At 40.7% G+C, this 27,559-nt stretch overlaps 1 protein-coding gene across 4 annotated transcripts in view; it reads left to right on the top strand.

Annotated features, from left to right (window-relative positions):
- Window positions 1-27,559, top strand: part of pparaa (peroxisome proliferator-activated receptor alpha a) — a 45,199-nt gene that overhangs the window by 951 nt on the left and 16,689 nt on the right. The window contains exons 1-3 of one of the 4 annotated variants that reach the window (XM_060903219.1): window positions 2,351-2,530; window positions 13,009-13,253; window positions 23,727-23,824. In XM_060903219.1, coding sequence (XP_060759202.1) covers window positions 13,013-13,253; window positions 23,727-23,824 — 339 coding nt within the window. In that variant the 5' untranslated portion in view covers window positions 2,351-2,530; window positions 13,009-13,012. Of the gene's footprint in view, window positions 1-2,350; window positions 2,531-11,183; window positions 11,363-13,008; window positions 13,254-23,726; window positions 23,885-27,559 lie in introns of those variants that run through there. The other 3 variants (XM_060903217.1, XM_060903218.1, XM_060903220.1) reach the window with 3 other exon arrangements.

The raw sequence follows: 27,559 nt of genomic DNA, 5'->3' as shown, positions 1-27,559 counted from the left end.
CTGCATGTCTTTGGACTGTGGGGGAAACCGGAGCACCTGCAGGAAACCCACGCGGACACGGGGAGAACATGCAAACTCCGCACAGAAAGGCCCTCGCCGGCCATGGGGCTCGAACCCGGACCTTCTTGCTGTGAGGCGACAGCGCTAACCACTACACCACCGTGCCACCCCATAGTAGGAGATATGATAGATTATATAAGTAGTAATAGTAGAAAATTACATGACTAATTTTATATATATATATATATATATATATATATATATATATATATATATATACACCCCAGATAGCCTTTAAAAATGCCTTCAACAAAAGTAGAACATATTGAAATCATTCTCATGGCTGCAGCACAATGATCATTTCAAAGAATGCATTCAAAGTGCAATTACGTACATTATAATACATAGGGCCAAATTACTCAATTCTGATTGGTCAATCAAGGAGGGCTTTTTTCCTTAACACGGGGCCATATTTCTGAAACTAGCTATGGGCTAGTTTGTTGTTTTGTTACACAGCAAATTCCTCAGTGTTGAATTAACACTTTCAGAGTTAATTTGGGTCCAATTGGACCTATATAAACACTCTGGGTGTTAATTCAACACTGGGGATTTTGCTGTGTACGGTTACAAAAATTAGCAAATTTTGTCAACAAAATGGCTTTTGTAAAGAAGTTCCAATAAAATTTTGTAAACCATTTTCAAAATCCTCGTGTCCTGTCGCCGTGTCATGATGAAAAGACACTTTAGAAACTGATTCAAACGTGCAAGATAGTCTTGCGCCCTGATTGGTTCAGAAAATGTGAATAACAAATGTTGTGAACTTGAATGGCTTCCGAAGTATGAATTTGGCCCTATATATTATAAACAAGTAATCGTATGGTTCCTCGTAAAATTAAGGATCAATTTCACTCATGATCTCAAAGTTTTGAAATTGCCTGAGTCGCGAAAATAACTTGTGAAATTAATCCTTAATTTTACTTGGCCCCATACGATTACCTATACTAACACCAGATGTGTTAACACAAGTTCATTATGAGTGGGGAAGATGACTCAGTGTGTGTTTACTAAGAAACAGTAATCATGTAGAGCATGTTTTGTCAATGAAGTTACATTTTGTTAAAAAGTGTTAATTTCCTGGGCAGTACGATGGTGTAGTGGTCAGCACTGTTGCTTCATGGCAAGAAGGTTATGGATTCAAACCTCACGGCTGACAGGGCCTTTCTGTGTGGAGTTTGCATGTCTTCCTAGTGCCTGTGTGGGTTTCCTCCAGGTGCTCCAATTTCCTCCTACAGTTAAAAGGTTTAGGATTAGGTTAACTGACTACATTAATTTGCCCATATATGTAAATGTGAGTGTAAATGGTTGTTCGTCTTTGTGTTAACTCTGCGATAGATTGGTGACCTGTTCAGGGTTTACCCTGCCTCTTGCCTGAAGTCAGCTGGAATTGGCTCCAGTTTCCTCCATAACCCTTTTGGATAAGTGGTATTGCAAATGGATGGATGGATGGACATTCAGTTCTCCTATGTATGGAGAATTTTGGGACACCGTGTATAATTATAATGACTACAACTCTTACTACTAGTAGTCACTCTATTTTATATCTTTATTGTCAGTCAATTTATGAAATATCTTTATTGCTACATTTTATTTGCAATATACGCTGCTTTTATCTCCCTGCTGTGATTAATGCCACTTTTAGCCGTCAGGTGATATTGGAGCCCAGTACATTTCTATCTTTTAACTTTATACCCACTCCCTGGTCCTAGTATTATAATTTTGAATTTCCTGACAACTTACTGCATAAGACTTTACAATTTTTGTTCCTTAGGGTCATCTTTGGTATCTGTATCTTGTCTATTGAGGGCCCTGGGAATCAGTTCCATCCAGTGTTCCATTGATCCACCTCATCTGTCCTGTTTACAATGAACTTTTTCTTTCATGTATTTTCACTTGTACTGTTTTTGAACCACTGCAGCTGATTGCATGATTTGTATTCTTTTCTCTATCATAAATTAGTGAATTCTTGCACAATGGATGATCCAGTGACCCTGAATGTATCTCCAGGTTAAAGTGAGACAAAAGTGTAGCAATGCCCATGCTGCACTTCTGTTTGTACAGATGTTTTCCAAACTGAAGCAGCATGGTCCCTTTTACACAGCCCCCAAAGAGTTGTCTGCTTTTTCTCATTTCTCAGATTGCTGAACATGACTTTTCTGAAACCTGTGTGTCAGGTTGAGTCAGAATATTATAATAGGTGTAAATGGGGATATTTAAGCACAAGCTGCTCTTGTTGTTGACAGGAACATATGTAAATGTTTATCACATCTTATATATTGAGATTAAGTCTTATCACAGTTTATCAGATGTGAGTGTTTCTCGCTTGCTCTCTTAGATTGGTGAGGCGCCAGGAAATCTGCTTCACAGCGAGAGGCAGGAGAGTAGCGTGTTGGGTTTGGACTTTGGCCCCTGCTGGGGCCAGAGCGTATTTATTGGCTGCTGCTGCTTGAACAAACTCATGTGGAGTGATCTGGTAAGCATTGATTTTCTTCTGCTCTCTCCTGGCAGTGAGGGAGACATATATGCCTTTATAATGTAGAGATCTTCAGTGAAAAGTGAGATTTCTCTTTTTCAGGCTGTACTTGCATGCGAACATTGCTTTTATTTCTGGTATTAAATATTCTTGGCTTTTTGACCTTACATACCAATTTTTGAGTAGGTTCCATCTCTGTCTCATGTTGCACCCAGCTGTGAGACATTGACTGTGAGACAGGTTTGACTGGAAAATGTCTTTTTTTTGTTCCCTGCAGAAAACAGCACTGTGTTTAGGTGTAATCATGTGTCCATTAAGGTTTGGTGTGTTTTTGAGTCTGTTTTGTATGTACACAGTCCTTTTGGTTGTAGTCACAGTGTTGTATTAATCTGGTTTATGCAAGTTTGTTTATTGCCATTTTGAGATAATGTCTAGCTGATATTCCAGCATCAAAGAGTGTCCTGTATCAATAAGAAGTGTCATCTCAAAGCAGGAGCGTGCATGTTGCTTTTGTTACTTGTTGACATTGAATGTCTTCCTGTTCCTCTGGTCCCAAATAAATTTCTCAGCTATTGTTTAGGCAGAGTAACATAGACCTGCCGTGAGAGGACAGTAAGAGGAGAAGGGCTTAATGGAGCTTGATTACTTTCCCAGTTCTCTCAACTCCAATCCTCCACAGACTGCTTCCTCTTCAGCACGTAGTCTGTGCTGGCTGCACATTGTGAACAACACGTGTGTGTGTGTGTGTGTGTGTGTGTGTGTGTGTGTGTGTGTGTTATGGGTCAGTTCTCCTTCCTCTTACTTAAGCATGAAACAGGAGCCGTAAGCAGCTGTCTTACATACACTGCTGATAGTCTGATTGCTGACAGGGATGTGATTACATTATGTGTTGCAGTTGCAGTAATGTAATTAATTGATGTGTAAAGCCAAAGATGAGGTGCTATAGAGTATGGATATGTGTTTAGATGATGTAGGGTATAGATAAGCGTTACTGGCAGTTTACAGTATGCTGTTAAATCATAGAGTTATGTTTGTGCTGGCTGCAGGGAGCATGCTTCTCCACTGTTGATGATTTCCCTGTACTGGTGTCACAAGGCAGGTGTCACATATGTTCTGCTTTGGACACGGAGTATGATCATCTGGTATGTTAGATTCCAGTTCTGTCTGTCTGTCTGTGGCACCAATGAAATGACACGAAGTGTTATAGTCTTTCTTTCTTTCTTTCTTTCTTTCTTTCTTTCTTTCTTTCTTTCTTTCTTTCTTTCTTTCTTTCTTTCTTTCTTTCTTTCTTTCTTCCATACAAAACACTAGTTACGCATGTACTCATGATTGTATGAATCCCAGATAACCATTGATGAGAATTACCTAGATATCATGTGCTCATTCTACTGAATGCTGAGATCTTCCAACAAAGTGACATATGACACATTGTTGGCTAGTAATACAACTATCATAGTTTGCCCCTGGAAAATTCTCACCGAGGCATCTTGCCCATCTATAGCCCAGGTGATGATGTCACCACCCAGAGGGCCAGTCTTGTCTTAGATAATGGAGCAGTTAGGATTGGACAGCCACAGTCCAGTTACAGTGCCTTGAAAAAGTATTCATACCCCTTGAACTTTTTCACATTTTTCCACCTTACAACCACGAACTTAAAATTTTTTTACTGAGATTTTATGTGATAGACCAACACAGAGTAGCACATAATTGTGAAGTGAAACGAAAATGATAAATGGTCTTCAAAATTTTAAACAAATAAAAATCTGAAAAATGTGGTGTGCATTAGTATTCAGCCCCCTGTACTCTGATACCTCTAAATACAATCCAGTGCAATCAATTGCCTTCAGAAGTCATCTAATTAGTTAATAGAGTCCTACTGTGTGTAATTTACTCTCAGCATAAATGCACTTGTTCTGTGAAGGCCTCAGTGGTTTGTTAGAGAACACTGAAGAACAAACAGCATCATGAAGACCAAAGAACTCACCAGACAGGTCAGGGATAAAGTTCTGGAGAAGTTTAAAGCAGGGTTAGGTTATAAAAAATATCCCAAGCTCTGAACATCTTAAGAAGCACTGTTCAATCCATCATTCAAAAATGGAAAAAGTATGGCACAACTGCAAACCTACCAAGACATGGCCATCCACCTAAACTGACAGATCGAGCAAGGAGAGCACTGGTCAGAGAAGCAGCCAAGAAGCCCATGATCACTCTGGAGGAGCTGCAGAGATCCACAGCTCAGGTGGGAGAATCTGTGCACAGGACAACTATAAGTCGTACACTCCACAAATCTGGCCTTTTTGGAAGAGTGGCAAGAAGAAAGCCATTGTTGAAAGACAGGCATAAGAAGTCCCGTTTGCAGTTTGCCAGAAGCCATGTAGGGGACACAGCAAACGTGGAAGAAGGTGCTTTGGTCAGATGAGACCAAAGTTGAACTTTTTGGCCTAAATGCAAAGCGCTATGTGTGGCGGAAAACTAACACTGCTCATCACCCTGCACACACCATCCCCACTGTGAAACATGGTGGTGGCAGCATCATCCTATGGGGATGCTTTTCTTTAGCAGGGACAGGGAAGCTGGTCAGAGTTGATGGGAAGAGGGATGGCGCTAAATACAGGGCAATCCTGGAAGAAAACCTGTTGGAGGCTGCAAAAGACTTGAGACTGGGAAGGAGATTCACCTTCCAGCAAGACAATGACCCTAAACATACAGCCAGAGCTACAATGGAATGGTTTAGATCAAAGAATATTCATGTGTTAGAATGGCCCAGTCAAAGTCCAGACCTAAATCCCATTGAGCATCTGTGGCAAGACTTGAAAATTGCTGTTCACAGACGCTCTCCATCCAATCTGGCTGAGCTTGAGCTATTTTGCAAAGAAGAATGGGCAAAAATTTCAGTGTCTAGATGTGCAAAGCTGGTAGAGACATACCACAAAAGACTTGCAGCTGTAATTGCAGCAAAAGGTGGCTCTACAAAGTATTGACGCAGGGGGGCTGAATACTAATGCACATCACATTTTTCAGACTTTTATTTGTTTAAAATTTTGAAGACCATTTATCATTTTTGTTTCACTTCACAATTATGTGCTACTCTGTGTTGGTCTATCACATAAAATCTCAATAAAAAACTTTTAAGTTCGTGGTTGTAAGGTGGAAAAATGTGAAAAAGTTCAAGGGGTATGAATACTTTTTCAAGGCACTGTAAGTAATAAATCAAATCAAATCAAATCAAGTTTATTTGTACAGCGCTTTTAACCATAAACATTGTCGCAAAGCAGCTTTACAGAATTTGAATGACTTAAAACATGAGCTAATTTTATCCCTAATCTATCCCCAATGAGCAAGCCTGTGGCGACGGTGGCAAGGAAAAACTCCCTCAGACGACATGAGGAAGAAACCTCGAGAGGAACCAGACTCAAAAGGGAACCCATCCTCATTTGGGCAACAACAGACAGCCTGACTATAATATTAACAGTTTTAACAGGTATAACCCTCAACTGTCCTCATGGGGCCGTCCTTCACAGGAGTGGGGCGATAAAACTCCGACCAGACACAGGGCACCAGGATGGACCAAGCAGGTCCGAGGGGCAGAAGAGGCCAGCATCTCAATCCCAGGATCAACATGTAACTCAGAGGGACAGATGGGGGGGGGAAGAGAGAGAGAGAAAGAAAACACGTTGTTAGGTATGCCCTAAAAATGACAAGTATTAAATCTGTGTGGTAGGCTCGCAGAGACGAGAGTCTTTACATCAGGCATAACACACAATGGCATGTTAATATGGTAAAAAATATATCATGACCTGCTCTGGCTGGATGCTTGATTGGGTGATGGGAGCACACTCCTCAGCAATGATGAGATGCAGATGGGACCCTTAGGCCTGGTCAAGACAATTCAGTTACATTTCACCGGGTCTGGGACATGCGACAGAATGTCTGACGGCCGATTCCCTGCAGGCTATGATAGCCAGTCGAGGTCCCCACCGTCTCCACCAAAAGATTTCCTGTTGACTCCATGTAACTCAGAGGGACAGATTTGGGGTGGGGGGGAGAGAAAGAAAACACAGGTGGTTAGGTATGCCCAATGTCACCTGAATAAGTAGGAACAGTATACATATTGCACCGAGTACAAGCAGGGACTCCGGCAAGTAATACCACAGGTTGCATAGAGAGCGCAACAAGAAATGTTTTGCAGGCTTGTCATGATGGAGCATTGCAAGGTCAGTCAATTAATTTACAGAACTGGGTGATATGACCTCAAGCAGAAATCCATTAGCTTAACCACAAGGCCACCTTAAAGTTATCTGTCCACCAACGCATGCAAGTGAAGATTATCTCCAGAGCATGAAGTTCTCCCACTCTTTTTTCTAAAGTGATTTTGGGCAAAAAGGTAGTTTGCTGAGACACATATTTCAGTTTGGCATTATGTATAGAGTCATAAGAAAGGGCCTTAAGAGACTCCAGCACAAGTGGGAGATACCACAGCAGGGTTTTTTGTTGTGGCAGCGGGGAAGTGATCAAGCGTCGGCTGTAGGTGGCAAGGAGTCAGGTAGAACCGTCAGGTAACACATGAGGATTTTCACCTGTGTTTGATTACTGGCACTTTATTTATGTGTGTCTCCTGTGTTCTTGCAGAGAAGCCAGTAACCAGAGAGAGCGAACTGAGCAATCCAACGTTGTGTGTATGTGTGTGAGTGCATTCATGCACAGAGCAGACTGAAGTCACTGAAAAGTGAAGTTAAAGAAAAATAAGACACGCCTTGAGTTGTCAAGCATGTCTCCAAGTTCCTCATTTCCCAAGAGCCTTAGATTGCTCCATTTGTGTATCTGTGGCATATGGAGGTGCGTCACCACTTTCATAAGTTCTTACACTCAAAAAAAATGATTCTTTGAATGAACATAAAAAAATCATGGAAAGTATTTCCACACAATTAGATCACTTTCTTTGAACATTAAGCAGTTCTGTTGGTCCAACTTAATGTACTTGGGTTGAATCAATTTAATTTATTTCAGTTGAATTAACTTATTTACTATGGTTGGGTCCGACTTGATGTACTTGGGTTCAGTCGATAAACTTTATTAGGGTCGATTCAACTTAACTATAAAGATTCAGTCAAACTTACTTTCCATGATTCAGTTATGTTACTTCAAAGACTAACTTTTGAATATAAACAACAAAATCTATACCTTGCTTAGTGTCAAGGGTGGGAACAAAACACAAACAGGAGACCTTGCAATAAAACCGTAACTGTATTTAAGTGTAACAATGTAGGTGCAATAGGCTTATCAAATCAGTCTCGTAAAAAGGGATCAGTCTCATAAATTCATTGATCATTAATTCAAGTGTCTAATAGTTTATAGCTAAACTGTTAAAATCAATGGAATAACTTAGTGGTGATGTTGCTATAGTTTAGTGAGTATTGTAGCTCTAATATAATATGTTTACTCTAGATCTGTAACATTCATATAACAACCAAATGGGCGAAGGCACTTAGAATACTTGTTTGGCAGAGGTTGGCACTCAGTGAATGTTGTAGCAATAGACAGGACACAGTTTATTCCAAAGATACCATTTATTGAAATAGCTGACACGAATTAGCAGACTAATACTGATCAGATATAGCAACAATAGCAGCCAAGGAATAATTCAATATAAATGGTGATACAGTGTATACAGGTAATAATCAGTAGTGCATATGATGATAACTAAGGCACGAGTGGTGATCAGAAGTAATAAGCTATATGCAAGTGTTCAGTGTAGGGGCAAGTGAATGTTACAATGTGAGAGGGAAATCACATGTTTATGTGTGTCTGTGTGAGAGTGTGTGTATGAGTATGTGTGTGTATAAGAGTGTGTGTGTGTGTGTGTGAGTGTAGGCATGTGCGTGCATGTGCGCAGCTGCCCACTAACGAGATGAGGAGGAGCTAGGGAGAGAGGGCGTGCGCAGGTGCACGACAAGGAGGAGGGGAGTGAGGCTGTGAATGGAATGCGCGAGCCTTTGTGCTAGGCCTCAAAGCCAAACTTCTACTCAACCTTAGCTACTCCTGAAATCCCAATGTTGAGGAGTATAGTGCGACAGAGGGAGTTAAAAACAGAGAGAAAGAGAGAACGCATGCACGATCTAACTAAATACAGATAGTAAACAAAGTAAATCAAACAACACGTGGTCTAAGACTGACTTTCATGTGAATCAAAATGCGTACATTTAAACCATAAATGAATTCAAATAAACAACACTCTTCACATTAACTAGCCACAACTAAGACCAACAACTGCCCAGATGCTAGCCTTACTTGAGATCGCTCTTGCTTGGTGACTGAAATTTTGCCGTCTGTTATCTGAAGACAGCGCGGAGTGCAGGTCCAGGGAGAAAACAGTTCTGTTCCTTTCACTTTTACAGTTCATCAGCTGAAGATCTTCAGTGTCCCGTCGGTTGTCCGATGATCTGGAAGGAATCTTGTTTGTAGTTCCTCGACGTTGTGAAAGGGAAAAGGGATCCTGTCTCCTTTTCTCTTTAAAATACTGCGTGGGCTGCAGTAACTAACCGGTTTAGTTATTGCAACTATGCGAAGATCAGATACACTGAACTTTGGCTAAAGGTCCGGTATCAATAGCTCGTTCTTTGTCCTTTGTTCTCCTGCAGTACAGATGCAACGACGTCTCTCTTTCACGCGTGGAAACCCATTGCCAGAGAGAAAGAATTTCGATTCCGCCGCGGGTTTAAAGCACAGTCGTGACGTCACTGTATTTGGTATCCAGTATCATCTCTGTATCCAATACCATTACAGAGAGTCAGAAGAATGGGCGGAGATAGAACATGGCATCGAGTACAGGGATTGGTGTGTTCAATGCTGTACAGTGAAAGGGGGAAGATGGTTACTATGGCTACGGATTGGCAGCCCCCCCTACAACAATGTGCCCATGTCTTTGTAATCACATTCCATTTGAACATTTGCACAACATTTACAGTGAACAATGACTGCAATTTAAGCGTTAAGTGTTAAGTTTACAGCTTGTTTGGCGTCAATAGTGGAAACATAACACAAGACAAACAAAAGATGTTGCCATAAAATTGTTTCCCAAAATAGGTAACGATAGTGCAAAAATAATTAACACTGGCAATTCCTTGCAAACAACACAAAAATAGAAAATAGTTTGTGCTTCCATTTTTTTTATGAAAAACTGATAAATAATAGAGCACATTGCTTCCCTTATTTTATTATCTTTCTTCTCTTGCGGTATCTTCCGTGATAATGGCCTTGATTTTCCCGGTTACGCACTAAAAGTAGATAACCTCGGTTCAGTTTAACATGAATTAATCTAATTCATGTGAGGTTGTTGAATTTCATGCAAATGCTACACGATTTAATCATGTTCATCTTGGAAACATGAATTTATTTCATAGTAAATACATGCTACACTTACGTAAATGTAACAGCAAGCCAGTTTCCTTTTTCTGAGTGTAATAAGTTTATGAGACCCCAGAAAGATGTCATTCATAATTATATGGTGCGCTGCAGTTGCCACCAGATACACCATTAGTGTAGATGCCACTCTCTATTAGCCCCTGAAGAAAAGTCTGCTTATCAGAAATCAGCCAATGCACTGGATCCAGCCAAAGAAGTGCATGCCTGTGAATGGTGAACACTTTCTACTAAAGGGCATACATGGCCCATGTACTCATTCAACCCACAGGCAAAGGTGATCTGGTTGCGGGATAGCAGATCTGCTTTGCGAGGAAGCCGTCAGGGTATTTTGACCACTAGCGATCGAAACCACAAGTAGGATTCTGTAGGCCTTTTTGATATAGCAGTGGCCTAAGTGTTCCACTTGTAGAAAATAGGAGGCAAAAGATGAACTTTTGTAGCTTATTGTGATTGTTCCAATTCTAAAAGTATAGCTAACATCTTGCCAGTGCATGCCAATGCAATATCATAAGTTCTCAGTAGAACAACGTCAGCTAGCAAGTTGTCTCGCTACGAAGGTCAGAAATACTATCAAGGGAAAAGCAATTTGAAGTGAGTGGATGCCACAGACTTGCATATTGTTTCATTAGAAAAGGCACTTGCCATGTAAAAATATTCTCACCAAGGTAGAATAGATGATGCTTCAACTATGCACACAAGCTGCTAAGCAGATAGCTTCATATGGTGTACATGTGGTCCATGTATGAGGCAGGAAGAAGAAAGGGAAAGATGGTTGTATGACAGGGATATTTATTGGAAATTCTATATAATTGTGACATTTTTGGAAGTTCTCTTCTCCTAGTAAGGGTTAAATAGAACAAGGCTAGCTCTTTCTTTCTTTCTTTCTTTCTTTCTTTCTTTCTTTCTTTCTTTCTTTCTTTCTTTCTTTCTTTCTTTCTTTCTTTCTTTCTTTCTTTCTTTCTTTCTTTCTTTCTTCACAAGTATGGTTTACTTGCAAAAATTTGGAAATTCATTTTAGAGTCCACACAAAAACCAAGTACCCATTACTTCCTAGTCATTAATCTAGATTCCCAAAACTGATGTCTGCCTGTGTGGCTCCCCAGTGAGAATGCATGTGGCAACACTTGTCTGTGCATGTTTGATACACCTAGGTTCAGGGAATATGTATTATTGTTCCTGTGGAAGCTTCAGGATCATTTGTTCAGAGAACAGCCACTTTAGCTCTCCTTTTAGATTGCCCTAAAAGCTGCAGCAAGGAAGATGCTAGCAGTTGGGTAAGATTTCTAGCTTTATATGATGTGAGTTGTTCAGAGTAAAGAGCAGACCTGAGTTGGGAACCCCTTGCAGTTGGTTTTTCCAGGCTGGACAGAGCTCTGGAGACACAGGCTTTCGATGCAGCAGAAGAACACGGTTTGTTTGATGTTGGATATTTATTGTCAGTGTTATCAGGATACCTTTTCCATCAAGTTGTGATCGAGTTACACAGAGCAATAGTTATGTGATATTTGATATTTCTTTATTGGCTGCAAGATAGGCATGTCATAATATCTAACTCTGTGTCCGAAATCGCTCCCTACCCACTATATAGGGCACTACATAGGGCACTATATAGTGGGGACGCCATTTTGTAGTGCTGTCCGAAACCTTAGTGAGGATTATTTACACCCTATATACAGTAGTGCAGGGGCGGCACGGCAGTGTAGTGGTTAGCGCTGTCGCCTCACAGCAAGAAGGTCCTGGGTTCGAGCCCCAGGGCCGGCGAGGGCCTTTCTGTGTGGAGTTTGCATGTTCTCCCCGTGTCCGCGTGGGTTTTCTCCGGGTGCTCCCCCACAGTCCAAAGACATGCAGCTTAGGTTAACTGGTGACTCTAAATTGACCGTAGGTGTGAATGTGAGTGTGAATGGTTGTCTGTGTCTATGTGTCAGCCCTGTGATGACCTGGCGACTTGTCCAGGGTGTACCCCGCCTTTCGCCCGTAGTCAGCTGGGATAGGCTCCAGCTTGCCTGCGACCCTGTAGAAGGATAAAGCGGCTAGAGATAATGAGATGAGATGAAATGAGATACAGTAGTGCACTCAAAGTATCCCACAATGCATCACAAAAAGTAGCTTACAACCGATGGTCACTAACCAAAGCAATATATCCCATCATGCATTGTCGCGCTGAAAGAAATCAAATTAAAAGTCTCAAATTTGATTTAATAAAAGGCAGTGTCAAAGAAGAAAGTATTCAGCCTTGATTAAAAAAAACTGAAAGATGCAGGTATTTTGTATTGATTAATGTGGGAAATACGCTCAGTATAATATGTATCACAAAAATACATGCATGTATTTATTATTTTGAAAACCCACCAGTCGACTGATCTGGCATGTTTTAATTGTGTGACAGTAATGACATAAATACCAGCATGACGTACTAGTGTCCAAAAGCGTTTTTTCATTTTACCAATGAGCTCACTATATAGTCCTCTATATACTAATTCCCTATATAGGGAGTAGTGAACAAGTGAGCGATTTTGGACACAGGGTATGAAAGCAAAACAAACTTCAGCATAATATAAAATTTTGGTGATATTTTGCATGGAAAAAGTAATAGTAATGCCTTTAAGGAGATTTGATATATTGTTCAGTGTGTTATTTTATTAGCAAGGCCTTGTGCGCTTGTGCATGTGTGTAAGAAAAGAGGCATAGTGATAATCAATGGTACAATCAATAAGGGGATCTATTCACATACACCTGATGTCACAGTTGCTCTAAAATCTAAATTTTCTGTCTTACCTTGTAAATTATTACTTACCTGTTTGGCATGTCTCCTTTAGGTCCTGAGACATGGAACACTTCATCTTTGGTCAATGTGTGAGATAAGATGTCACACTACCAGCTATATGGATAAGACCATATCTCATTGTGATTGCCATGTCATAGTTGGTTGAATGTGCGGTTGTTGAACCTTTGTGGCATCTGTGCCATTTGGCCTGACAAATCAAAATGTGATGTTTGGTGGACTCTTTGTTTATTAACCTTGTAATCTAGACTTGTGATTCTTTTTCTCTCTCCAGTCTGATGAGTGATCCAGTGCTTGTAGTACCGTGTCCCAGCATCATGGTAGACATGCCCAATCCATTCAGCCCATTGCTCTCAGCAGGGGAAATAGTGTTGGACAGCCCTCTGTGTGGGGAAATAATCAAGGAAATGGAGGTGCTTGAGGACAACTCTCGATCCTTCAGCGATGACACCTTCAACTTGCTTTACCTGCCTGACTTCCAGGAATCCAGCGTTAATTTCAACAGCTCTGCTACTCTCGGTGCGTATGTCTATAAAACACATATGAACACAGCACATACAAACATACACACTGAAACTGCATTTTAAAGCTTATAGGCAACGGTTTTATTTTATGCACATTTGAAACTTTATATGTTAAAAAACCCTTTGTAATTTTCTTCTGATCCCAAGAAGTATTGTTAATAAGTAATAATTAAAATAAGTTAGTGCGGATCGCGGCGAATTTCTGTTCGGCGATTTTCGTGACCACTTGGCGCGTGACGTCATTCAAGACAAACAAACCACTTGAGTTGAGTCCACTTTCGTTTACTTGCATTGCCGTTCGGCTTGAGTGCAGACGTGCATTCAGGAATTTCCAAACAAAAACCATGCCTTATTGTTGTGCAGTGAACTGTAACAATGGGACTGGTTCAGGAAAAAGTTTTTGCCTTTTTCCGAGAGAGGAGAAGAGGCGGAGAGAGTGGATTGGCTTTTGCCAGAAGAGGAGAAGAGGCGGAGCGAGAGGATTGGCTTTTTCTGAAAAAGAAGAAGAGGCGGAGCGAGTGGGTTGGCTTTTTCTGGAAAAGGAGAAGAGGCGGAGTGAGAGGGTTGGCTTTTTCCGGAGAAGGAGAAAAGGCAGAGCAAGAGGGTTGGCTTTTTCCGAAAAAGGAGAAGAGGTGGAGAGAGTGGGTTGGATTTTTCCGAAAGAAGAGATGAGGCGGAGAGAGTGGATTGTGCATGTGAAGCCAAAGGGTTGGCTTTTTTTGGAAGAGGAGACGAGGCGGAGAGAGTGGATTGCGCGCGTGAAACAAAATCAAGCAGTCAAAGAAGAAACGGACCAGCAACGCTCAAGCAAAAAGGAAAAGATTGGAGGTAAACATTTTTACTTTTGCTTACAATTGACAAGTCAAGAATCCTGAGGGATCCTGTACAATCATTGTGGAAATGAGACAAAGGGATATTTCCTCACTTAGAGTAAGGCAAGGCAAGTTTATTTATATAGCACATTTCATACACAATGGCAGTTCAATGTGCTTTACAGAAGTAAAAACAAAAACAGTAAACAATAGAGAAATAAAATTACATAAAATAATTTTATTTTTATTCTAAAACAATTAATTAAAAGAATTAAAAGAATTAAAAGAAAATAATAAGAATTAAACAATAGTAGAAATAAAATAATAAAATGAAGTAGTAGTTCAAATAGGAGGAGAAAAAAGAAACCAGCAGAGTAGAATAAAGAATAAAATAGAATAAAGTTAAAGTAAATTTAAAACATGCAGAGAAAGTAAAGATTATAAAAAATGTAAAGAAGACAATATTAATTATTTAACAGAAAGCATCTGAAAACAGCTTGGTCTTTAACCTAGATTTGAAGCTGCCAACAGCAGGAGCATTTTTAATGTCCTCTGGCAGTTGGTTCCATAGCTGTACTGCATAGTAGCTAAAAGCTGCTTCACCATACTTTGTTTTAACAACTGGTTTTAATAGTAAATTTTTCTGTTTCGATCTGGTAGATCTGATTGGGTTAGGCCGCTGCAACATATCAGAGAGGTAATTGGGCCCTGTACCATTTAGAGATTTGTATACCAGCAGCAATGCTTTAAAGTCAATTCTGTAGCTTACAGGAAGCCAGTGAAGGGACCTTAGAATTGGAGTAATGTGCTCTGTTCTTTTTGTTCGTGTGAGAACCCTAGCCGCTGCATTTTGAACCAGCTGAAGTCGTTTGATGGTCTTTTTTGGCAGGCCTGTGAAAAGGCCATTGCAGTAATCAACCCTACTAGAGATGAAGGCATGTATTAGTTTTCCCAGATCATTTTTTGACATAAGTCCTCTTAGTTTGGAAATGTTTTTTAGGTGATAAAATGCCGTTTTAGGCGGCACGGTGGTGTAGTGGTTAGCGCTGTCGCCTCACAGCAAGAAGGTCCTGGGTTCGAGCCCCGGGGCCGGCGAGGGCCTTTCTGTGCGGAGTTTGCATGTTCTCCCCGTGTCCGTGTGGGTTTCCTCCGGGTGCTCCGGTTTCCCCCACAGTCCAAAGACATGCAGGTTAGGTTAACTGGTGACTCTAAATTGACCGTAGGTGTGAATGTGAGTGTGAATGGTTGTCTGTGTCTATGTGTCAGCCCTGTGATGACCTGGCGACTTGTCCAGGGTGTACCCCGCCTTTCGCCCATAGTCAGCTGGGATAGGCTCCAGCTTGCCTGCGACCCTGTAGAAGGATAAAGCGGCTAGAGATAATGAGATGAGATGAGATGAGAAAATGCCGTTTTAGTGATTGCTTTCATGTGACTGTCAAAGTTTAGTTCGCTGTCAATGAAAACACCAAGATTTTTAACCATTTCTTTAGTTTTAATCCCTTTTGTGTCAAGAATAGTGGTAATCCTGAGTCTTTCATCTTTTTTTCCAAATAGAATTACTTCTGTTTTATCTGTGTTCAGCTGAAGAAAATTTTGTGACATCCAGCTATTGATTTGATCGATACACTGGTAGAGACATTCAAGGGGGGCATAATCATTAGGTGATAGAGCAAAATAAATTTGGGTGTCATCTGCATAGCAGTGATACAAAATTGAATTTTTATCGATAATTTGCCCAAGTGGGAGCATATAAAGTTTGAAAAGTAATGGTCCAAGAATCGACCCCTGGGGGATACCACAGGTCAAGGACATTGACGTTGAGGAACAATTTCCCAGGGTAACAAAGAAGCTTCTATCTTTTAAGTGTGAATTTAACCAATTGATAACTTTACCAGTCAATCCAACCCAGTGTTCAAGTCGATATAGCAGTATGCTGTGATCAACAGTATCAAAAGCTGCACTGAGGTCCAGTAACACCAGGACCGATGTTTTGCCTGCATCAGTATTAAGACGTATGTCATTTATAACTTTAATCGGCGCTGTTTCAGTGCTATGATTGGCACGAAATCCTGACTGAAAATTATCAAAACGGCTGTTTGATATCAAGAAGGCAGTTAATTGATTGAAGACAATTTTTCAAGGATTTTCCCAATGAATGGTAAATTTGATATTGGCCTGTAGTTATTTAATACTGAAGGATCCAGATTATTTTTTTTTAAGTAGGGGCTTTACAACGGCTTTTTTTAGGGACACAGGAACAACGCCAGTCTCCAGGGATGTATTTATAATTTGAAGCACATCTGTAATTATAAGATGAAGAACAGACTTAAAAAAGTTGGTGGGCAGAATGTCCAATTCAGATGTTGAGGAACTGAGATTTTGTACAGTTTTTTCAAGAGTCTCATAATCAATTAAACAAAATTCTGACATTGTGTTGAAGTTATCTATCTGTGTCATTGGTGATTGCAGTTTTTCAATTTTTTGCAACTGAGATATATTATGAGGAATATTCTGCCGTATTTTATCAATTTTACCTTTGAAAAAGGATGCAAACTTATTGCATTTATTAACTGAGAGAAGTTCAGGTGCTAATTGTGGTGGGGGATTAGTTAGCTTCTCTACTGTTGAAAATAGCACACGGGCATTGTTCATATTCCTGCTGATGATGTTGGAGAAGAAAGACTGTCTTGCTTTACGAATTTCATAATTATAATTTACAAAGCATCTCTTTATGGATTTGATAATGGATGTGAAGTTTAGATTTGCGCCATTTTCTTTCAGTCTTTCTACATTCTCTCTTTAGCAGTTTAACAGCCGGGTACTGCTTCCATGGTGCTTTCTGCTTATCATTGACTCTTTTGATTTTGAATGGAGCAATATCATCCATAATTTGGGTCATATTTAAATTAAAAATTTCCAGTAAATCATCTACAGAGTCTGACATTTTGGTTGAGTTCTGAGAGAGAGCTTGCTCAAAGAGAGCACATGTGTTGTCTTTTATGACTCTCCTACCTATAGTCGTTGAGCTGTTCTGAATGTGAGGAGACATAGAAACATCAAAGAAAACACAGAAATGATCGGATAAGGCCAGGTCAACAACAGTATTAGAAACAGTAAGACCCTTTGTGATAACGAGGTCAAGAGTATGACCACGAGAGTGGGTCGGCCCCTGTACATGTTGTACTAGGTTGAAGTTGTCAATAATTGCAAGTAGTTCTTTGGCATAAATGTTATCAGTATTATCTACATGCAAGTTAAAATCCCCAGATATAATAAGACAATCAGACTCTAAGCAAATGACTGATAACAGTTCACCAAACTCTTCAAGAAAGACTTTGGCTGAATGTCTCGGAGGCCTATAAATAGTTAATAATAATATGTTAGGAGAGCATGTAACAAGTGCACATAAGTGTTCAAAGGACGTAAAATCACCAAGTGAGGATTGTTTACATTGAAAAGAGACTTTGAATATATTTGCGATCCCTCCACCTTTCCCTTGTCGGGTAACATTCAAAAAATTTAAATTTGGGGGAGCTGCTTCAATAAGGGTGGTAGCACTATTTGCTTGATCCAGCCAGGTTTCAGTTAGAAGCAAAAAATCAAGATTGTGTTTGCAAATAAGATCATTAATTAAAAATGACTTGTTTAAAAGTGATCTAACGTTCAGAAGAGCTAGCTTTACAGAAAGTCTAGAAGTAATATCTGCTTGTGCACTCTGATGCTGTTTTAAAACAGGAAGGAGATTAGATTGGTTCACCCCCAGGGTTAAATGTGCTCTATGTTTTCTGTTTCTTATCAACACAGGAATAGAGAGTGGCATAGGCACATTGGGTCCCAGCTGGTTTTCAACACTACACCCATTTGCAGGGACCCAGAGTACATCAAACAAGACTTTCTAAATGTTCCATTTGGTTTGAGGGTGAAAGGATTGGAGATGACATGTATCTTTTGGATGGTGAAAAAGATTTGTAGCCAGCTGAAAGTCCTGGGCGAACACAATTTTGATGAACTGGGTAAACTGCTTGTCGCGACAGATTTGGGCTGGAAAAAGAGAGTGTAGCCATTGGGAGCAATTTTTTCATGCTATTTGGGAAATCCATCCGAGGGGAAGTGGAGTCCTCTGTCTTTGAATGTTGGGAGTCTTGCAGGTCAGATGTCTGTGTGTCCTTGATGACGACTTGCAAAGATGATTGTTTAGGCTTTGTAACTATGTCAGTCTGCGACATCTTATCAACTGTTTTCCTCAATGCTGGCTGAGAAAAGATTGCAAGTCTGTAATGGTCTACTAAGACTTTGGCTCCAATCCAGCTGAGTTCAGTGCTATTTGGCTTGTAAAATTCCCTACGATTCCAGAAAAGGTTAAAATTGTCTATGAAGTTCATACCAAATGAAAAACAAGTTTTTCCAAGCCAGGTGTTAAGACTGAAGAGTCGAGAAAAAGCAAAACTTCTTCTCGCTGGGAGTGGGCCACTGATAAAAGATTGAATTCCAGTCTTATAGAGCTCAGAAAAAAGTTTTCTGAAATCATCTTGGACAAACAGCTGTTCTCTGAAAACATCATTTGCTCCCACATGCACAACAATACGTTTAATAGTTTTATGCTCGGACATGAGTTTCAAAATGCTGTCTTTGGTGTCAGAGATGGATGCATTTGGAAGGCAACAAATAATCATCCCATAACCTTTTAATTGTCTTACAGTGGAATCACCAAGAACAAGGGTCGTGGGATCAGGTGGTGTTACGAGCTGCTTTTTGCCTCTTCCCACAGCTCTTCGATCTTGGTGCGATCTCTTTTTACTATGTGTTTGTCCGCTTGAAAAATCCTCTTCCACATCCCTGAGGCATTCAAATTTGTTCTGAAGCCTTATGGGCTGTGGATTTTCCATAGGATTGTAGATCCTATTGTAATTTGTAGAACGAGCTGGTGTTGAAGTAATTACTCTTCTGTTTTTATTTTTGGGCTTACCACCCATCATTTGCCAGTTTTCTGTACTCACATTTTGCCCAGCTTGATTGATGAATTCTTCCACTTGATCTGCAATGTCCTTGGTCTGTCGGAGTGCAATCTCTGCATTCTCAGCCACTGTTTCTGTACTCCTTTCCTGAGATATCGCTTTTAATTCGTCCGTCTTTAGCAGAGCATCAATCTTTGATTCCAGAATAGAAATCCTCTGTTCTAGTTCCATGCATTTTCTGCAGGATTTTTTGCTCCCTGGCATTTTGTTTTAAAAACTAACTTATCTTATAAAGATGAAAAAAAAAACAAAAAAAATAGTGGAAATTAAATTAAAATTAAATTAAAAGCTTATAAAGATGAAAAATAAAATGAGAAAAAAAAATAGTGGAAATTAAATGAGAAAGTAAAGTATAGAAATAAAGATCAAGAAAGCAGGAGCAAAGCAAAGAAGCGTCCTACTCCTATAGTAGGCTATAAATAGTATAATGCCGTGAATGGCAGGCTAATGTGGCCTACCGGCATACTGTCAAGTAATCATTACCTATATCCACTAGGGAGGGCGGTTTAATTATTCTTCAAAAGGGCTCTTATTTAGTATTACAAGGAAAGTAAGAATTTATCATAACTACCAGGATAAACCGTTTGGGCGCGAGTCTTGTTGAGGTCCGGGGTCACTGCGATCAGAGTCGGCCGAGTTGCTGTCCGATTCCGTGGCTGCACGGTCAAACCAGTGAGCCACATTCACCGATTGCTTCGCAACGGCCATAGGTTCATACATATATGGTTTCACCTCTCGATATTCAATTTGGAGAGTTCCTACTTCAAAATCGCTATCGCTTTCAGACATTTTACACAACCTCTCATGACCAAAGTCCGTACACGTGTGCTTAGTTCGCAAGTAAACACAGAACTGCTCCCAGTCTGTTTGGCTTGAATGACGTCAAGACGACGGTCCCCTGGCAGTGAAAGTGCGCATAAGTGAGATGTACAACCCCGATTCCAAAAAAGTTGGGACAAAGTACAAATTGTAAATAAAAACGGAATGCAATGATGTGGAAGTTTCAAAATTCCATATTTAATTCAGAATAGAACATAGATGACATATCAAATGTTTAAACTGAGAAAATGTATCATTTAAAGAGAAAAATTAGGTGATTTTAAATTTCATGACAACAGCACATCTCAAAAAGTTGGGACAAGGCCATGTTTACTAGCCTGGGCCCACCCATCCTAAGCGTGACGCAACACGAGGGCCTGTTGCGAGCTTAGTCTGGCCAGGCAAGCTATCTACAACTCTTCCAAGCTCCCGAAAAATCGGGAACCAATCAACTTTGAGCATCTCCAACGGCCCTGGGTAGAGGCGTGTTCAAGGCACTGACATAGTAGAACTGCGACCGGAAGCCATAGATTGTTTACAGAATCTATGCCGGAAGCGCTTCATTCACGCTTCCGCATCTATTACGCATAGATGCTGTATTGAAAGCATTCAGCGGGAAGTTCTCATTGAAAACGGAGCAAAGAGCAGCCCTGGAGGTATTTATTGAAAGGAAGGACGTTTTCGCCTTGCTCCCGACCGGCTTCGGTAAGAGTTTAATCTACCAGTTAGCCCCATCGCGTCACATATGTCAGAGGAAAGAGTGATGTGATTGGTTTAAGCTTCGTCACAGCCTTTTCTGGCTTCGACCAGTAGCAAACTGAGGCATTTCAGGGAGGCGGGTCAACCACGGGCTCTGGGAAACGGTTGGGCTTAATATCTTGGCCAGACCAATAGCTCGGAGAGCTTTGAAGTCGCGTTAGCCAGGCTACATGTTTACCACTGTGAGACATCCCCTTTTCTCTTTACAACAGTCTGTAAACGTCTGGGGACTGAGGAGACAAGTTGCTCAAGTTTAGGGATAGGAATGTTAACCCATTCTTGTCTAATGTAGGATTCTAGTTGCTCAACTGTCTTAGGTCTTTTTTGTCGTATCTTCCGTTTTATGATGCGCCAAATGTTTTCTATGGGTGAAAGATCTGGACTGCAGGCTGGCCAGTTCAGTACCCGGACCCTTCTTCTACGCAGCCATGATGCTGCAATTGATGCAGTATGTGGTTTGGCATTGTCATGTTGGAAAATGCAAGGTCTTCCCTGAAAGACACGTCATCTGGATGGGAGCATATGTTGCTCTAGAACCTGGATATACCTTTCAGCATTGATGGTGTCTTTCCAGATGTGTAAGCTGCCCATGCCACACGCACTAATGCAACCCCATACCATCAGAGATGCAGGCTTCTGAACTGAGCGCTGATAACAACTTGGGTCATCCTTCTCCTCTTTAGTCCGAATGACACGGCGTTCCTGATTTCCATAAAGAACTTCAAATTTTGATTCGTCTGACCACAGAACAGTTTTCCACTTTGCCACAGTCCATTTTAAATGAGCCTTGGCCCAGAGAAGAAGTCTGCGCTTCTGGATCATGTTTAGATACGACGGCGTCTTTGAACTCTAGAGTTTTAGCTGGCAACGGCGGATGGCACGGTGAATTGTGTTCACAGATAATGTTCTCTGGAAATATTCCTGAGCCTATTTTGTGATTTCCAATACAAAAGCATGCCTGTATGTGATGCAGTGCCGTCTAAGGGCCCGAAGATCACGGGCACCCAGTATGGTTTTCCAGCCTTGACCCTTACGCACAGAGATTCTTCCAGATTCTTTGAATCTTTTGATGATATTATGCACTGTAGATGATGATATGTTCAAACTCTTTGCAATTTTACACTGTCAAACTCCTTTCTGATATTGCTCCACTATTTGACGGTGCAGAATTAGGGGGATTGGTGATCCTCTTCCCATCTTTACTCCTGAGAGCCGCTGCCACTCCAAGATGCTCTTTTTATACCCAGTCATGTTAATGACCTATTGCCAATTGACCTAATGAGTTGCAGTTTGGTCTTCCAGCTGTTCCTTTTTTGTACCTTTAACTTTTCCAGCCTCATAGGCTACGTTTACATTAGACCATATCTGTCTCGTTTTCTTCGCGGATGCACTGTCCGTTTACATTAAACCCCCTGGAAAAGCCAGGAAACGGAAATCCGCCAGCGTCCACGTATTCAATCTAGATCGTATCTGGTCCGGTGCTGTGTAAACATTCAGAATACGCGAATACGCTGTGCTGAGCTCTAGCTGGCGTCTCATTGGACAACATCACTGTGACATCCACCTTCCTGATTCGCTGGCGTTGGTCATGTGACGCGACTGCTGAAAAACGGCGCGGACTTCCGCCTTGTATCACCTTTCATTAAAGAGTATAAAAGTATGAAAATACTGCAAATACTGATGCAAATACTGCCCATTGTGTAGTTATGATTGTCTTTAGGCTTGCCATCCTTCCACTTGCAAGTAATAAGTGATCTGCGCTGGGATCACACACACAGCGGCTCAGTCCCGAATCGTGGCTTGTTCACTTCACTCGCGCGCTGTGTGAGCTGCGCAGGGCCGGAGTGCGCACCCTCCAGAGGGCACTCGCTGTTCAGGGCGGAGTGATTTGGAGCGCAGGATGCCTGCGGAGCCGAGCGTATCCGCGTATTGGCGTTGCTATGTGCACGGCTAACGGTTTTAGTGTAAACGCGAATCGTTTTAAGAACATTAATCTGATGATCCGCTGATTCGACGTAATGTAAACGTAGCCTTATTGCCCCTGTCCCAACTTTTTTGAGCTGTGTTGCTGTCATGAAATTTCAAATGAGCCAATATTTGGCATGAAATTTCAAAATATCTCACTTTCGACATTTGATATGCTGTCTATGTTCTATTGTGAATACAATATCAGTTTTTGAGATTTGTAAATTATTGCATTCTGTTTTTATTTACAATTTGTCCTTTATCCCAACTTTTTTGGAATAGGGGTTGTAAACAAACCTTCGGAAGTTGGGTAAAACAGCATATTTTAACCGTTTTATTCAATTTTAGGGTGCAAATTAGACACTAGGAAGATTGAATTCGCTTTTTGGGTCGTTCTTCTCGACAATAAAGTTGATATTCTACGTTTCATCTCCGACCATTGCCTATGACCTTTAAGTGTTAGTATGTATATTGTATTTTCAAATGTTGTTTGTTTGTTGATTTTCCTTTAATAGTCCAGTGATGTTAATCAATATTTTGAACCATTTTTTTATCTGGATGTCTTAAAAATAGACTTACATTGATATATTACATATATTGTAGGTTTAAAGTGATTTTAAGAGTCAGTTCAGGCCTACTTTTTTTTAACCTCTTAAATTCTTGGAACCCACTGACAGGTCTTACTGCCTTCACTGTCATAAATAAAATTCCCTTCTACTGTTGATTTAACTATAGTTAAAGAAAGATTCATAGTGATTACTGAATAATGTGCCTTAAAATGAAAGATTCCATGATATTCTGAGACTAGGGACTCTGAAAAGACTGCTGCCTTCATATACATTTATGAAGCACACATTCCAAATACCAGTGTTCTTATGTACTATGATTTTCTTTTTCAATGAAAACCACAGACCAGGCCCTGAATTTTTCATGGAATATGTGAACGTGGATTGAACATCGAGGAATACACTTAAAATAAGCATTTTAATCATTTAAACTCAGCGTTCACCTAGTGCACACAGAAATGTATAATGTTTAAGACTGTTCTTTTATTTTAACAGTGATGAAACAACTGTGTGTGTGTGTGTGTTTCCTTAGATGTTTTGAGCCCAGCCTCTAGTCCATCTTCAGCAGCCAGTGGAACAGTGACAGGGCAGGATGAGATCAACCCCAGTCCCTTAAACCTCGAGTGCCGTGTATGTTCCGATCGTGCCTCAGGTTTCCATTATGGAGTGCATGCTTGTGAGGGATGTAAGGTTAGCAGATACACACTCGCACACACACACACACACACACACACACAAAACTGTTTCATGTTTCAAGCAGTTTTCCTTATGGGGACTAGCCAGATGTTCCCACAAGGTCTAAACTGTCAGATGTTCCTATCCTGGTGGGGACAGTTCTTCTTTCGTGTTCTGCAGGTCTTAGTTTCTAGGGAAGAATTACAGTAGTGGTTTCCTGTTGCCTTCTACTAGATTATTTATAGAGGTTTTTTCCTCTCAAACATTCACACAAATGGGCAATTTAGAGTAGCCAGTTAACTTAACCATATGCGTTTGGACTGTGGGGGAAACCAGAGCACCCAGAGGAAACCCACACAGACACAGGAAGAACATGCAAACTCCACACAGAAAGGCCCCTGTCGGCCATTGGGCTTGAACCCAGAACCTTCTTGCTGTGAGGCAACAGTGCCGCCAAGGACATCTAGTGCACAACAAAATAAAAAAAAATTACCTCCCCCAACCTCACACATAGTAATGATGATTAGTGGTGCATTAATACGTCACTTACAGTCTCCTCCATCACTAATTTGGTAACGTAAATGCAGTATAAGGTAAAATGTTTCTAAACAGCATAACTGTAATATGTTAATATGATCAAAGTTTATGTTAAGATTGTATTACTGGAAACCGTGCCTTAAATCAATTTTCAATTGGGCAATCGAGCCTAGTTTTATAAGGTGATGAAAAACACTTCTGCACTATTAACCATGCTTAACTCATGATCACGATTTTTGTCTTGCTCAGATAATTAAGCAATACTGCATGAGCAAATGTGCGGTTATACTGAATATTGGTACAGCTGTGATTCGGTGTAGGCATTTGATTTTATTCAACAATTCTATTAACCATAAATTATTATAGAGTAACTGACATTTTGGACACAATATGGCCAAAAGATTTGTTTACTGTTACTCCGCTAGTGGAAATAGATCCCAAAGAAGCCACACTCATTTTATAGCCCAAGAGCTGACTAACTAGCTCACATTGATTTGTACATTTCTGTGCTTCTGGTGAAATTGGCGTCCCTTCTTCCTTTTCGTCTTTGTCTGACGAGCTTTAATATTTTAAGTCAAAAGTTACATTCCTGTGTATGGCATGCCATGTTTGTTGATGATATCACTAACACTCTACTGTAATAACCATTTTGAACTACGAAGTGGAATTTTATGTGGTTAACATGCATGAGTGGAGTGATACACACAGTGAAATGTCCTGGTGCGATTATACTAAGCACTAAGATGTTCCATGCTTGCTGATGATATCACTAACATCCATCCATCCATCCATCCATCCATCCATCCATCCATCCATCCATCCATCCATCCAATATCTGTAGCCGCTTATCCTGTTCGACAGGGTTGCAGGCAAGCTGGAGCCTATTCCAGCTGACTATGGGCAAGAGGCGGGGTACACCCTGGACAAGTCACCAGGTCATCACAGGGCTGACACATAGACACAGACAACCATTCACACTCACATTCACACCTACAGTGGTGCTTGAAAGTTTGTGAACCCTTTAGAATTTTCTATATTTCTGCATAAATGACCTAAAACATCATCAGATTTTCACACAAGTCCTAAAAATAGATAAGGAGAACCCAGTCAAACAAATGAGACAAAAATATTATACTTGGTCATTTATTTATTGAGGAAAATGAGCCAATATTACATATCTGTGAGTGGCAAAAGTATGTGAACCTCTAGGATTAGCAGTTAATTTGAAGGTGATATTAGAGTCAGGTGTTTTCAGTCAATGGGATGACAATCAGGTGTGAGTGGGCACCCTGTTTTATTTAAAGAACAGTGATCTATCAAAGTCTGACCTTCACAACACATGTTTGTGGAAGTGTATCATGGCACGAACAAAGGAGATTTCTGAGGACCTCAGAAAAAGTGTTGTTGATGCTCATCAGGCTGGAAAAGGTTACACAACCATCTCTAAAGAGTTTGGACTCCACCAATCCACAGTCAGACATATTGTGTACAAATGGAGGAAATTCAAGACCATTGTTCCCCTCCCCAGGAGTGGTCGACCAACAAAGATCACTCCAAGAGCAAGGCGTGTAATAGTCGGCGAGGTTACAAAGGACCCCAGGGTAACTTCTAAGCAACTGAAGGTCTCTCTCACATTGGCTAATATTAATGTTCATGAGTCCACCATCAGGAGAACACTAAACAACAATGGTGTGCATGGCAGGGTTGCAAGGAGAAAGCCACTGCTCTCCAAAAAGAACATTGCTGCTCATCTGCAGTTTGCTAAAAATCACGTGGACAAGCCAGAAGGCTATTGGAATGTTTTGTGGATGGATGAGACCAAAATAGAACTTTTGGTTTAAATGAGAAGCATTATGTTTGGAGAAAGGAAAACATTGCATTCCAGCATAAGAACCTCATCCCATCTGTGAAACATGGTGGTGGTAGTATCATGGTTTGGGCCTGTTTTGCTGCATCTGGGCCAGGACGGCTTGCCCTCATTGATGGAACGATGAATTCTGAATTATACCAGCGAATTCTAAAGGAAAATGTCTAGACATCTGTCCATGAACTGAATCTGAAGAGAAGGTGGGTCAGGCAGCAAGACAACGACCCTAAGCACGCAAGTCATTCTTCCAAAGAATGGTTAAAGAAGAATAAAGTTAATGTTTTGGAATGGCCAAGTCAAAATCCTGACCTTAATCCAATTGAAATGTTGTGGAAGGACCTGAAGTGAGCAGTTCATGTGAGGAAACCCACCAACATCCCAGAGTTGAAGCTGTTCTGTACGGAGGAATGGGCTAAAATTCCTCCAAGCCGGTGTGCAGGACTGATCAACAGTTACCAGAAACATTTAGTTGCAGTTATTGCTGCACAAGGGGGTCACACCAGATACTGAAAGCAAAGGTTCACATACTTTTGCCACTCACAGGTATGTAATATCGGATCATTTTCCTAAATAAATAAATGACCAAGTATAATATTTTTGTCTCATTTGTTTAACTGGGTTCTCTTTATCTACTTTTAGGACTTGTGTGAAAATCTGATGATGTTTTAGGTCATATTTATGCAGAAATATAGAAAATTCTAAAGGGTTCACAAACTTTCAAGCACCACTGTAAGGTCAATTTGGAGCCACCAATTAGCCTAACCTGCATGCCTTTGGACTGTGGGGGAAACCAGAGCACCCGAAGGAAACCCACGCGGACATGGGGAGAACATGCAAACTCCACACAGAAAGGCCCTTGTCGGCTGCTGGACTCGAACCCAGGACCTTCTTGCTGTGAGGCGACAGTGCTAACCACTACACCACCGTGCCCCCAATATCACTAACACTCTACTGTAATAGCCATTTTGAACTACAAGGTGGAATTTTATGTGGTTAACATGCATGAGTGGAGTGATACACACAGTGAAATGTCCTGGTGCGATTATACAAAATCAAAATCGATTTCCCGATTCTATAAGCACTCTTGGAACACTGCTTGACCCATCACATTAGTGGACCAGATCTAACTGCTGTATAATTAAACATAAATGACTGTGATATTGGTGAGCTTAGCAACATTGATTCACAAGTCATCACATTAATTCAAACTCGTACTGTACATCACTGTCTGTTTGGATGCATAGTGCGATGATGTGTTTAAGTGTGTTTGAAAGATGAACACTCAA

The sequence above is a fragment of the Neoarius graeffei genome, chromosome 21, assembly GCF_027579695.1.
Source record: "Neoarius graeffei isolate fNeoGra1 chromosome 21, fNeoGra1.pri, whole genome shotgun sequence".
Classification (NCBI taxonomy): Eukaryota; Metazoa; Chordata; class Actinopteri; order Siluriformes; family Ariidae; genus Neoarius; species Neoarius graeffei.
Note: the sequence above shows the minus strand (reverse complement) of the source record. Positions and strands in the feature narration are given on the sequence as shown.